Source organism: Oncorhynchus kisutch, linkage group LG5 (genome assembly GCF_002021735.2).
Source record: "Oncorhynchus kisutch isolate 150728-3 linkage group LG5, Okis_V2, whole genome shotgun sequence".
NCBI lineage: Eukaryota > Metazoa > Chordata > Actinopteri > Salmoniformes > Salmonidae > Oncorhynchus > Oncorhynchus kisutch.
In genome coordinates, this window is record NC_034178.2 from 25,386,747 (window position 1) to 25,401,475 (window position 14,729).

Here is a 14,729-nt window from a genome sequence, read left to right on the forward strand (position 1 = left end):
GTGGTAGGCCTGATCAACGGCGAAGATGAGCCTACAGGGAGGCCGTCGGTGACCAGAACAACATCTCCCTCAACGTCAGCAAGACCAAGGAGCTGATCGCGGACTTCAGGAAACCAGGGGGGGGGGGGGGGGGGGGGGGTTCACTGTACTTGAGCATGTGACTTTAAAACTAAGCATGACAATGCATAGCCCCATGTTGCAAGGATTAATACACAATTCCTGGAAGCTGGAAATATCCCATTTCTTCCATGGCCTGCATACTCAGACAATGAGCATTTTTGGGATGCTCTGGATCGACAGCATGTTCCAGTTCCCGCCAATATCCAGCAACTTCACACAGCCATTGAAGTGGAGTGGGATAACATTCCACAGGCCACAATCAACAGCCTGATCAACTCTATGCAAAGGAGATGTGTCGAGCTGCATGAGGCAAATTGTGGTCACACCAGATACCGACTGGTTCTCTGAGCCAAGTCCCTTCCTTTAAGGTATCTGTGATCAACAGATGCATATCTGTATTCCCAGTCATGTTAAATCCATAGATTAGGGCCTAATGCTTTTATTTCAATTGACTGATTTCCTTATATGAACCATAACTCAGTATAATCTTTGAAATTGTTGCATGTTGCGTTTATATTTTTGTTCAGCGTATATTCATATGTCACCAAATACCTGATTAAAACACATGGTTTTGCAATTAAGGTCTACAGTAGTCTCAACAGCACCCTAGAGGGCAGTCTTCCCAACCATTTTTTTGAACCGTGGCACACCTTGCTGGGATAAAAAAAAAATTGCGGCATACCAGAACTGTCCCTATTAATTTATTTCGTGATAATGACCTCCATCTCATCTGATCCATACTGCAAATCTATTTTGCGACAAATGTTTTTTATAGATTAAAAAGGGTTCATTTGAACCAGTTTCATAGTTATTACAAACCTATGATGATTAATTTGTGTTCGCCTATAAGAGTGTCCCACAATCCACAAACCTTTTGAAAGGTTTGAGCTAGAGACTAGCCGTTTTCTGCATTGTAAAGGTGTAACTGCCGACACAAAGCCATGCGGTTTATTTCCATGGCAGAGGCTGTGGTAAAGCTAAGCCTAATCAGACTTGCCTGTCCTATTGGTTCTCACAGGTGAAGTAAAATAAAAAATGACTTTGCTCGTGATGTGGGCCCCTCACATGATACAAATGTAAGAACAGCCTGTGCGCACTGGACATAAAACAACGATACAGATGTAACCAGGTCCCATTCAATGTATAATCTGAGCGGCACTGGTGCTCCCAGTGAAAATTACATGTGCCTTCCACAGGTCACATTTATAAGGGAGTGTTACTTTTTAAAATCAAGATTAGGAAAAGTTTCGCTCACACCTGAGAGTTACTCAAGGCACACCGGTTGGAAACCACTGCTCTAGGGCAGGATTTCCCAATCCTCTCCTTGGGCCGCCATAGACGTTTCTAATTTTTGTTTTAACCTTAAACTGGCAAACCTGATTCAATTAGTCAACTAATCATCAAGCCTTTGACTAACTGAATCAGGTGTGTCAGTTTAGGGTTACAACAAAAATCGGAAATCTCTGGAGGGGCCCCAAGGAGACAGTTGGGACTCTGTGCTCTAGGATAGCACCATTGTGTAGCCGGAGGACAGCTATTTTCCATCCTCCTCTGGCTACATTGACTTCAATACAAAACCTAGGAGGCCTGTACTTCTCACCCCCTTGCATAGACCTACAGTTGAAGTCAGAAGTTAACATACACCTTAGCAAAATACATTGAAACTCAGTTTTCACAATTCCTGATATCTAATCCTAGTAAAAATTCCCTGTCTTAGGTCAGTTAGGATCACCACTTTATTTTAAGAATGTGAAATAATCAGAATAATCAGAAACAGAATAATTGTTTTATTTATTTTTTTATTTCACCTTTATTTAACCAGGTAGGCTAGTTGAGAACAAGTTCTCATTTGTAACTGCAACCTGGCCAAGATAAAGCATAGCAGTGTGAGCAGACAACAAAGAGTTACACATGGAGTAAACAATTAACAAGTCAATAACACAGTAGAAACCAAAGGGGGAGTCTATATACAATGTGTGCAAAAGGCATGAGGAGGTAGGCAAATAATTACAATTTGAGAGTGATGAATGATCAGATGGTCATGTACGGGTAGAGATATTGGTGTGCAAAAGAGCAGAAAAGTAAATAAATAAAAACAGTATGGGGATGAGGTAGGTGAAAAAGGGTGGGCTATTTACCAATAGACTATGTACAGCTGCAGCGATCGGTTAGCTGCTCAGATAGCTGATGTTTGAAGTTGGTGAGGGAGATAAAAGTCTCCAACTTCAGCGATTTTTGCAATTCGTTCCAGTCACAGGCAGCAGAGTACTGGAACGAAAGGCGGCCAAATGAGGTGTTGGCTTTAGGGATGATCAGTGAGATACACCTGCTGGAGCGCGTGCTACGGATGGGTGTTGCCATCGTGACCAGTGAGCTGAGATAAGGCGGAGCTTTACCTAGCATGGACTTGTAGATGAGCTGGAGCCAGTGGGTCTGGCGACGAATATGTAGCGAGGGCCAGCCGACTAGAGCATACAAGTCGCAGTGGTGGGTGGTATAAGGTGCTTTAGTGACGAAACGGATGGCACTGTGATCGACTGCATCCAGTTTGCTGAGTAGAGTGTTGGAAGCCATTTTGTAGATGACATCGCCGAAGTCGAGGATCGGTAGGATAGTCAGTTTTACTAGGGTAAGCTTGGCGGCGTGAGTGAAGGAGGCTTTGTTGCGGAATAGAAAGCCGACTCTTGATTTGATTTTCGATTGGAGATGTTTGATATGAGTCTGGAAGGAGAGTTTGCAGTCTAGCCAGACACCTAGGTACTTATAGACGTCCACATATTCTAGGTCGGAACCATCCAGGGTGGTGATGCTAGTCGGGCATGCGGGTGCAGGCAGCGACCGGTTGAAAAGCATGCATTTGGTTTTACTAGCGTTTAAGAGCAGTTGGAGGCCACGGAAGGAGTGTTGTATGGCATTGAAGCTTGTTTGGAGGTTAGATAGCACAGTGTCCAAAGACGGGCCGAAGGTATATAGAATGGTGTCGTCTGCGTAGAGGTGGGTTTATAGTAGAGAATGATTTATTTCAGCTTTTATCACATTCCCAGTGGGTCAGCAGTTTACATACACTCAATTAGTATTTGGTTGCATTGTCTTCAAATTGTTTAACTTGGGTCAAACGTTTGGCCCATTCCTCCTAACAGAGCTGGTGTAACGGAGTCAGGTTGTAGGCCTCTTTGCGAGCACAGGCTTTTTCAGATCTGTCCACAAATGTTCTATGGGATTGAGGTCAGGGCTTTGTGATGGCCACTCCAATACCTTGAGTTTGTTGTCCTTAAGCCATTTTGCCACAACTTTGGAAGTATGCTTGGGGTCATTGTCCATTTGGAAGACCCAAGCTTTAACTGCCTGAATGATGTCTTGAGATATTGCTTCAAGATATCCACGTAATTTTCCTGTTTCATGACGCCATCTATTTTGTGAAGTGCACCATTCCCTCCTGCAGCAAAGCACCCCCACAACATGATGCTGCACCCCCGTGCTTCATGGTTGGGATGGTGTTCTTCGGCTTGCAAGCATCCCCCTTTTTCCTCCAAACATAACGATGGTCATTATGGCCAAACAGTTCTATTTTTGTTTCATCAGACCAGAGGACATTTCTCCAAAAAGTACAATCTTTGTCCCCATGTGCAGTTGCAAACCGTAGTCTAGCTTTTTTTCCTTGCTGAGCGGCCTTTCAGGTTATTTCGAAATTGGACTCGTTTTACTGTGGCTATAGATACTTTCGTACCGGTTTCCTCCAGCATCTTCACATGGTCCTTTGCTGTTGTTCTGTTATTAATTTTCACCTTTCGCACCAATGTACGTTCATCTCTAGGAGACAGAAAGCATCTCCTTCCTGAGAGGTATGACGGCTATGTGGTCCCATGGTGTTTGTGCTTGCGTACTATTGTTTGTATATATGAACGTGTACCTTCAGGCATTTGGAAATTGCTCCCAAGGATGACAGACTTGTGGAGGTCTACAATTTTGGCTGATTTCTTTAGATTTTCCCATGATGACCAGCAACGAGGCACATCCACAGGTACACGTGCAATTGACTCAAATGTCAATTAGCCTATCAGAAGCTTCTAAAGCCATGACATTTTCTGGAATTTTCCAAGCTGTTTAAAGGCACAGTCAACTTAGTGTATGTAAACTTCTGACCCACTGGAATTGTGGGTCAGACCAAACATATTGTATTTTCAGCTGATTGAAGCTGGTGTACAAAACTGAAAGAGAACTTAACGGGAAACACAGAAATAGCACATAGAACAGATCTACAGCTTCTTAGACATGCTTTCGACGAGAATGACAGATCTATAACACACAATTCTATGTGAATTTGGTCAGGTCGTCCAAAATGTTAAATATTGCAGCTTTAAGAGGGGATGACCACTCCATCAACAGTGTCAACTCTCTCCTGATATGAACTGAAGCCATGTCTCATGTGCCCTCTCATCCACTGGCACATGGAATATTTCCTCTCCAAGCACTGCTAATTTTCTCTCATTACTGTATGTAGAGTCCATCACATACGAAAACATAATCACATTATTACAAAGACTTTAATCCTTGCTTTGATTAACTTATTAGCTCATTTGTCTAACTGCAATGTGTTATTGTTTTTTGTTTTCCAAGTCAAATCCTGTCCTCAATGGAAGAGTTGAGCACTTCAACACCATCCGTCCATGGTGAGCCTGTCCTGCATTGAAGCCTAGCCCCTGAACATCTCAACCCGTCCTGCACTGAAGTCAAGCCTCCGAAAACCTCAACTCATATTCTCTGCCTCAAACCCTATTACAGTGGCTAAGTCACTGGCTTACTGGTGCCCTTCCATGCCATCCCTAGGAGGGGTGCACCACTTGAGTGGGTTGAGTCGCTGATGTGATTTTCCTGTCCGGGTTGGCACCACACCTTGGGTTGTTCCGTGGGGGAGATCTTCGTGGGCTATACCCAGCCTCATCTCAGGATGGTAAGTTGGTGGTTGGAGATATCCCTCTAGTGGTGTGGGTGTGGTTATATCCTTCCTGTTTGCCCCGTCCGGGTGTATCGTCGGATGGGGCCAGTGTCTCGACCTCTCCTTTCTCTGCCTCCAGTATTTATGCTGCAATAGTTTGTGTCGAGGGGTTAGGGTCAGTCTGTTATATCTGGAGTATTTCTCCTGTCTTATCCGGTGTCCTGTGTGAATTTAAGTATGCTCTCTCTAATTCTGTCTTTCTCTCTCTCGGAGGACCTGTGACCTAGGACCATGCTTCAGGACTATCTGGCCTGATGACTCCTTGCTGTCCCCAGTCCACCTGGTCGTGCTGCTTCTCCAGTTTCAACAGTTCTGCCTGCGGCTATGGAACACTGGCCTGTTCACCGGACATGCTACCTGTCCCAGACCTGCTGTTTTCAATTCTCTAGAGACAGCAGGAGCGGTAGAGATACTCTGAATGATCGGCTATGAAAAGCCAACTGACATTTACTCCTGAGGTGCTGACCTGTTGCACCCTCTACAACCAATGTGATTATTATTATTTGACCCTGCTGGTCATCTATGAACATTTGAACATCTGGGCCATGTTCTGTTATAATCTCCACCCGGGACAGCCAGAAGAGGACTGGCCACCACTCAGCCTGGTTCCTCTAGTTTTCTTCCTAGGTTCTGGCCTTTCTAGAGAGTTTTTCCTAGCCACTGTGCTGCTTGCTGTTTGGGCTTTTAGGCTGGGTTTCTGTACAGCACGTTGTGACATCAGCTGATGTAAGAAGGGCTTTAAAAATACATTTGATTGATCGATTGATACACTCATTCAATCACTGCTGTGATCCCTTGCCAGTCAGTAAGTAGCCCAATAATATTTGACTATGAATGTCTTTATTAAATGGTTTCAGGTTAAAACAAATCATTTAAAAAAGACAATCTCTGAAACACGCTTTGTCGTCTCCGTGCAGTCCACGCCTATTCCGTGGGTCTCCCAATCCCCTACATTTTTCAAGTCACCAGCCTCCACTGCTCTACCGTTCAGCTATATTATTGATGATATCAGAGAACTGGCACTTCAGGTGCTACAGTGAAAGCCGACTGACATATCAAAACAGTATATATATATTTTTATTCGCTCACCTCGATTGGCCATTGCGGTCTCGATGATGTCCAGGGTAGGGTCATCTTCACACAGGTCATAGGGCATGTTGCCATCAGAGTTCACAGCTAACAGGTCTGCTCCACTGGGAAGGTGGAAAACCATTAAGAGATAAGTGTGACTTAATTGGTTAGAGCATAGCGATAGCAATGCCAAGGTCATGGGTTTAATCTCCTCAGGGATCAAAAACATAGTAAAAATGTATGCTCTCACTGTACTGTAATAGTCTTGGACCAAATAAAATACAGATCTGACATTAATAAATACAAGACATATAGATGGAAAGCTACAATGTTATATGTAGTGTGACTAAGCCACTGTCTTACTGTTGTATGAGGACCTTGACCAGTCCTGCATGTCCACAGGTGGCAGCAGCATGTAGCGGGGTCCAAAGTTCATTGTCCTGGGCGTTTACACTGGCACTACGATTCAACAGGATCTTTACCATCTCCTCATAGTTATCAATACAGCACTGGGGGGGGAGAGAGGGGTAGCGAGAGAGAGGTAGCGAGAGAGAGAGAGAGAGAGAGAGAGAGAGAGAGAGAGGAAGCGAGAGAGGTAGCAAGAGAGGAAGCAATGGAATATTAGCTTAATTTAATGCAACAAACTAAATGCATTGATGTAACAAGACCCTGTAGAATCTATGAGACAGAATCTCTAATGCTGTATAAATGTATTTTATAGAACTTTATAATTCCACTGAGACTTGTTAAGAATACATTAAGCATCACAAAGATGTTACTCTGACATCTCCACTGCTGTGTGGGTTGTGTGTTCTTAACAGCAGGAAGTGGGCTAAGACTAAAACAAACAAATTACCAGGGTGTGGAAAACAACTGTTTTCTCCATCAGACATAATTGGAGCTAACTAATGCTCAGTGGTGATAAAACTACTCAATTGTCATACTTGAGTAAAAGTAAAGTCACCCCCAGTCAAATACTACTTGAGTAATAGTATCTGGTATTAAATATAATTAAGTACAGTGGTGGGAAAAGTATCAGTTGTCATCTTTGAGTAAAAGTAAAAAGAAAATGCTATATGCTCCTTACAAATTACTTATATTATGCAAAACGGGCAGCATTTCTATTTATTTAAGGACAGCCAGGGGCACACTAACACTCAGCCATAATTTACAAACGCAGCATGTATGTTTAGTGAGTATGCCAGTTCAGAGGCAGTAGGGATGACAACACGTTATATTGATATGTGCGTACATTGGACCATATTGCTGTCCTGACTGAACATTCAAATATGTAACAAGTACTTCTGGGTGTCAGGGAAAATGTATGGGAGTAAAAAAGTACATATTTTCCTTAGAAATGTAGTGTAAAAGTAAAAGTTGCCAAAAATATAAATAGTAAAGTAAGATAGATATCCCCAAAAACAACTTAAGTACTTCAAAGTATTTTTACCTAGTTACTTTATACCACTGCTAATGCCATGGAGGTGTGACACTATGATAGGCTGTACAGAGAATGACAGAGACAAATGAAAGAAAAGGAACATAGAGATCAGAGATACTGTATGGCAAACCTTGAAAGACAAACAAAGTTCTCTTTACAATTATTTGTTTTGATATCTCACAATGGGGATTCGCTAAGATCACCTACTCTTGGAATAACCAATCAAAAGAATCTGTTGGAGACAGACAGGTAGAGTGGCAAATGATGTGAGCCCATCACCTTCTTAAAATGAGGTACTCTCCAGACCTCTGGTTATTCTCGCTTCTCTTCCTCACAAAGGCCGGATGGGTAGCCTAGTGGTTAGAGCGTTGGACTAGTAACCGAAAGGTTGCAAGTTCATATCCCGGGCTGACAAGGTACAAATCTGTTGTTCTGCCCCTGAACAGGCAGTTAACCCACTGTTCCTAGGCCGTCATTGAAAATAAGAATTTGTTCTTAACTGACTTGCCTAGTTAAATAAAAAATAATATTTAAAAAAATGTATTTAAAAAACATTCTCTAGCTCTCCTCAGATCAACTGGATCCCTGTTTTCCTGCTTAACTGCTCACATGTGAACCTTGTTGAGTACTGACCAAAATATTTTTGTGTTGTGTTTAAATTCCGTTCTACTTCTCAGTCTCCATTGGTAGCTTGCTTCATGGCCAGCTATTGCAAGTTCGATTATCCCACGCTACAAAGCTTAGACTAACTTGGTAAGCTCGCTGAGTGGCACGCTAACCTCACTAGCATACCCTACCTGCAACACGTTAGCATTGTTAGCTCCCTTCTCTCGCGTAATTTAACCTAAGTTCCCCCGTTTGTGTTAACCAGAGCGACGGTCTCAGCCTTGTGGATCTTTCGGTCGCAGGAGCACACTATCTGAAGACTAACTCTGCCCCCATACAGTTTTCTTCAGGCAGCACTGAGCTAGCCATGGCACCTTGACCACGAGGTAGCTGCTAGCTAGCTAATGCCCCACTAGCTTCGTGGCTATAGCGTTCTACTGTGCTCATTATTGCTAGCTGTTAGCTGCAAGCATTCTAACTAGCTAGCTTATTACGCTGTTTACATGAGATATGATTTGCTAGCCACCAGCCCCCACGCTTCTAACAAGTTAGCCTACGTTGTCTACATGTTGTCCTTACAACAAGCATTGCTTTGTCCCCCTAGCAAGCCTTGTTCTTCACAATGTTATTGTGAATGTTGTTTTTGGCCATCATTATATTATTGTCAATGTTGTTTTTGGCCATCATTAATTATAAGCCTGCCACACACATTATACGATACATTTAATATAAGAATGAGTGTGAGTTTTTGTCACAACCCGGCTTGTGGGAAGTGACAGAGCTCATATAGGACCAGGGCACAAATAATAATAATCATCAATAATTGCTCTTTATTTAACCATCTTAAATATAAAACCTTATTTGCTCATCGAAAATTGTGAATAACTCACCACAGGTTAATGAGAAGGGTGTGCTTGAGAGGATGCACAAAACTCTGCAATGTTGGGTTGTATTGGAGAGAGTCTGTCTTAAATAATTTTCCACACACAGTCTGTGCCCCGATTTAGTTCCCATACTAGTGAGGGCCGAGAATCCACGCCCACATAGGTACGCGGTTGCAAAGGGCATCAGTGCCTTAACAGCGCGATTTGCCAAGGCAGGACAATGAGCACAGCCCAATCCAGTAATCTGGCAGTGGCTTCTGATTAAATAAAATTTTCACAGAATCGCTTGTTGCAGTTACGATGAGGCTCTCTTGTTATTGGTAAGTGGACTGGAGGAAGGGCATGAAAGGGATAATGAATCCAGTTGTTTGTGTCATGCGTTTCGGGAAAGTACCTGCGTAATTGCGCACCCAACTCACTCGGGTGCTTCGCTATATCACCTTTGACAATGATGGAAAGACCTGTGTGTTGTTCTTGTTAATGTAGACAGAGAAGAGCTCCAACTTCTTAATCATAGCCTCAATTTTGTCCCGCACATTGAATATAGGTGCGGAGAGTCCCTGTAATCCTAGACTCAGATCATTCAGATGAGAAAAAACATCACCTATATAGGCCAGTCGTGTGAAAAACTTGTCATCATGCAAGCAGTCAGACAAGTGAAAATTATGGTCATTAAAAGAAAACTTTAAGCTTGTCCCTCAATTATTATTTTTTTGTCAATACCTTACCTCTTGATAACCAGCGCACTTCTGTATGTTGTAAAAGCGTTATATGGTCGCTGTCCATATCATTGTATAGTGCAGAAAATACGAGAGTTCAGGGTCCTTGCTTTAACGAAGTTACCAATTTTCTCTGTAGTGTCCAAAACGTCTTTCAAGCTGTCAGGCATTCCCTTGGCATCAAGAGCCTCTCGGTGAATGCTGCAGTGTACCCAACTGGCGTCAGGAGCAACTGCTTGCATGCGCGTTACCACTCCACTATGTCTCCCTGTCATGGCTTTTGCGCCATCAGTACAGACACCAACACATCTAGACCATCAACGTCCATTTGATGTCACAAAGCTGTCCAGGTTTAAAAAAAATATTGTCCTGGTTTCCAGTGGTTTGCTGAAGAGGATGTCTTCCTTGATTGACCCCCATAAACAAAACGGACATATACCAGGAGCTGTGCCAGGCACGCCACGTCTGTTGATTCATCCAGCTGTAATGCATAGAATTCACTGGCTTGTATGCGAAACAGTAATTGTTTCAAAACATCTCCTGCCATGTCACTGATGCGTCGTGAAACAGTGTTATTTGATGAATAGTTTTTTGGGTCTTTTCCCACAGTATTGTCCCAGCCATATCCGTGGCAACAGGAAGAATTAAGTCCTCCACAATAGTATGGGGCTTGCCTGTCCTAGCCACTCGGTAGCTCACCATATGACGCTTCTAGCCCCTTCTTATTAATGGTATCTGTTGCTTTTATACATATATTACTATTCAAAAGTCATCTTAATTGTCACTCAAAAAACTCCTGTGGCTTATTTTTCAAGGATTCATTGAGCTGTGAGATAGTATATTTGCACATATAACACACTGTGGCTGAGGAAAGGCACTACTCCCATTATAACTGAACTCCAAATCAATGTAGTTCTCATCATATTTGCGCCTCTTCGATAGTCCAACGTCCCTGTCTGTTCGGTGCTTCCATACCGTAAGGGAACATTTTGACATTCGCCATATGGTTAGTGAGAAAGTCCAGATTGCAAATGTACGGTCCCTTACTAGACGTCCGAAAACTTTTGTAAAATTTGCTGACGGCGTCGGGCCGTGCGGCAGGGCCGGATCTACCGGGAAGTCATCAAACGAACTCTCTCGGACATTCGGTTTCCGTTTTATAAAATAATCAAATTTTGGTCATTTTTCCGCTGTCCCGATAAATCCCACAAGAGGGCAAATGGAATCATATTGCAAATGTACAAAATATCACAAATCACGATGTGGCCTTATCTCCAAAACGGAAAAGACGTCGAAGAGGAAAAATTGGTGAGCGTAGGTTTGGCATAAGGGGCAGTTGGCCCCGAACAAGATGGCGTCTAGGCCTCAACGGTTTTTAAGTTATGGCCATTTTTCTGGTATTAAAGGTCCAAAATGGAGCAATAATTTTTCTGCTTCAGGTCAAAGTAATAGGAACCTACGGTGTCAAAAAAAGAACTAGACATGTATCTATCGTCATTTAAGAGAAATCGTACAATGTCAAATTGGTGATGTTCACAAATAGTTTTTTTTTTTAAACAGTTACAGATCCAGTGGCAGGGTGTTCATACAAATCTTTTTAAAGTGTGCTGCGGAGCTCTGCGAGATTTCTGTGATTTTCTGAAATTACACACACTCACTAAACCCTCCGTAACTAACTCAGTTCTTAACGTAAAGACTTAAAACTCAGGATTCTGTAAAGGCATACCCCAATCAGGATATGAGTTTACTTATAGCTTCCTGTGCCACCCGGAAGTGCCTTAAATGGTGTCATAGTGGCTGTTTTGAAGGGTTAAAATGGTCAGACCTTTTCAAAGCTTCATATGTGTGATTAGGCAACCCCCATGAACTGTAAATCAGTCATGACTCCCATAAAATGTAAAAGCAAAACTAAATAACACACACACAGCTTGGCAGGAGGGACCCATTGGGGTGCGTAGAGACAGACAGTGCCTGCAATAGTTACCTTTGTTCAAGCTAAAAAATAACCGTCAGACCTAGAGTTCTGAAACTTTAGAAACCTGTTCTAGACCTCAGGTCGATAGTGCGTGGTGAGTTAAGTGGCTCTAGAAGGTTCTCGGACCGAGAAACAGCCTCGTACATTTGCAATGACTTCAATTCATTTTGAACATTATGAAAATGACGACATTTAGAAAAGTCTCAGAGAGTTTGGTGTCAGAATTACATCTAATTGACTGATGGACACGGACTTGCTAGTTGACTTTTGTACATTTGCATATGTTTAAACGGAGAGGGACCATCACCAAAATGGCATTGTGAAATCAACACTAAAAACGGCATTACCATAGTCTCCAGACTGTGCGGAGTTCAACGAGACGCCCCGCTTGACCGTAGCTCACTCTGAGTGCAGCGACCTTGAAAAAGAGAAGGCCCAAAATGAAGCCTGGCCCTAAATGTCATTTGCTTTTGGGTGAGCTCTGAACTAAAACAAGAAGCTCCCACGCTGAGGTCTGTTCAACACTGGTCCGACCAATCTTATTCCACACTCCAAGACTGCTTCCATCACGTGGACTGGGATATGTTTCGTATTGCATCAGACAACAACATTGACGAATACGCTGATTCGGTGTGCGACTTCATTAGAACGTGCGTTGATGATGTCGTTCCCATAGCAACGATTAAAACATTCCCAAACCAGAAACCGTGGATTGATGGCAGCATTCGCGTGAAACTGAAAGCGCGAACCACTGCTTTTAATCAGGGCAAGGTGACCGGAAATATGACCGAATACAAACAGTGTAGCTATTCCCTCCGCAAGGCAATCAAACAAGCTAAGCGTCAGTATAGAGACAAAGTAGAATCTCAATTCAACGGCTCAGACACAAGAGGTATGTGGCAGGGTCTACAGTCAATCACGGATTACAAAAAGAAAACCAGCCCCGTCACGGACCCGGATGCCTTGCTCCCAGGCAGACTAAATAACTTTTTTGCCCGCTTTGAGGACAATACAGTGCCACTGACCCGGCCTGCAACCAAAACATGCGGCCTCTCCTTCACTGCAGCCGAGGTGAGTAAAACATTTAAACGTGTTAACCCTCGCAAGGCTGCAGGCCCAGACGGCATCCCCAGCCGCGCCCTCAGAGCATGCGCAGACCAGCTGGCTGGTGTGTTTACGGACATATTCAATCAATCCCTATCCCAGTCTGCTGTTCCCACATGCTTCAAGAGGGCCACCATTGTTCCTGTTCCCAATAAAGCTAAGGTAACTGAGCTAAATGACTACCGCCCCGTAGCACTCACTTCCGTCATCATGAAGTGCTTTGAGAGACTAGTCAAGGACCATATCACCTCCACCCTACCTGACACCCTAGACCCACTCCAATTTGCTTACCGCCCAAATAGGTCCACAGATGATGCAATCTCAACCACACTGCACACTGCCCTAACCCACCTGGACAAGAGGAATACCTATGTGAGAATGCTGTTCATCGACTACAGCTCGGCATTTAACACCATAGTACCCTCCAAGCTCATCATCAAGCTCGAGACACTGGGTCTCGACCCCGCCCTGTGCAACTGGGTACTGGACTTCCTGACGGGCCGCCCCCAGGTGGTGAGGGTAGGCAACAACATCTCCACCCCGCTGATCCTCAACACCCACAAGGGTGCGTTCTGAGCCCTCTCCTGTACTCCCTGTTCACCCATGACTGCGTGGCCACGCACGCCTCCAACTCAATCATCAAGTTTGCGGACGACACAACAGTGGTAGGCTTGATTACCAACAACGACGAGACGGCCTACAGGGAGGAGGTGAGGGCCCTCGGAGTGTGGTGTCAGGGAAATAACCTCACACTCAACGTCAACAAAACTAAGGAGATGATTGTGGACTTCAGGAAACAGCAGAGGGAACACCCCCCTATCCACATCGATGGAACAGTAGTGGAGAGGGTAGCAAGTTAAGTTCCTCGGCATACACATCACAGACAAACTGAATTGGTCCACCCACACGGACAGCATCGTGAAGAAGGCGCAGCAGCGCCTCTTCAACCTCAGGAGGCTGAAGAAATTCGGCTTGTCACCAAAAGCACTCAAACTTCTACAGATGCACAATCGAGAACATCCTGGCAGGCTGTATCACCGCCTGGTACGGCAACTGCTCCGCCCACAACCGTAAGGCTCTCCAGAGGGTAGTGAGGTCTGCACAACGCATCACCGGGGGCAAACACCCCCCCTATCCACCCTAGCAGGGTTTTGCCTGCTACATAAGTTCTGTTATACTCACAGACATGATTCAAACAGTTTTAGAAACTTCAGAGTGTTTTCTATCCAAATCTACTAATAATATGCATGAGTAGCAGGAAGTTGAAATTTTATAAAAGTAAAAATGCTGCCCCCTATACCTTAAAAGAAGTTAAGGATCTGCTAATTAGTGTAGTTGATGACAATTCTCTGGGATGGGTAGTTCCAAGAAGTTAAGGATCGGACCCATTTTTTTATTTTTCCTAAAATGACATACCCAAATCTAACTGCCTGTAGCTCAGGCATTGAAGCAAGAATATGCCTATTTTTGATACCATTTGAAAGGAAACACTGAAGTTTGTGAAAATGTGAAATGAATGTAAGAGAATAACATATTAGATCTGGTAAAAGAAAATACAGAGGAAAAAAAACCAAAAACGTTTTTTTACCATCATCTTTGAAATGCAAGAGAAAGGCCACAATTTATGATTTCATCCCAGGCAAAAAAAAGAATTTAGCCACTAGATGGCAGCAACGTTTTCGACTGATCCAATGAACCATTGCATTTCTGTTCAAACTTTTGTATGAAGACTGCCCAAATGTGCCTAATTGGTTTATTAATAACTTTTCAAGTTCATAACTGTGCAAACAATAGCATGGTATTATATCACTGT

General features: G+C 43.5%; 1 protein-coding gene across 1 annotated transcript in view; it reads right to left on the bottom strand.

Annotated features, from left to right (window-relative positions):
- LOC109890799 (protein phosphatase 1, regulatory subunit 16B) overlaps positions 1-14,729 on the bottom strand; it is a 118,814-nt gene that overhangs the window by 16,443 nt on the left and 87,642 nt on the right. Inside the window, exons 4-5 of the mRNA XM_020482836.2 lie at positions 6,551-6,696; positions 6,206-6,309 (exon numbers count right to left, since the gene is read on the bottom strand). Of these exons, the coding sequence (XP_020338425.2) occupies positions 6,206-6,309; positions 6,551-6,696 (250 nt within the window). The remainder of the gene's footprint in view (positions 1-6,205; positions 6,310-6,550; positions 6,697-14,729) is intronic.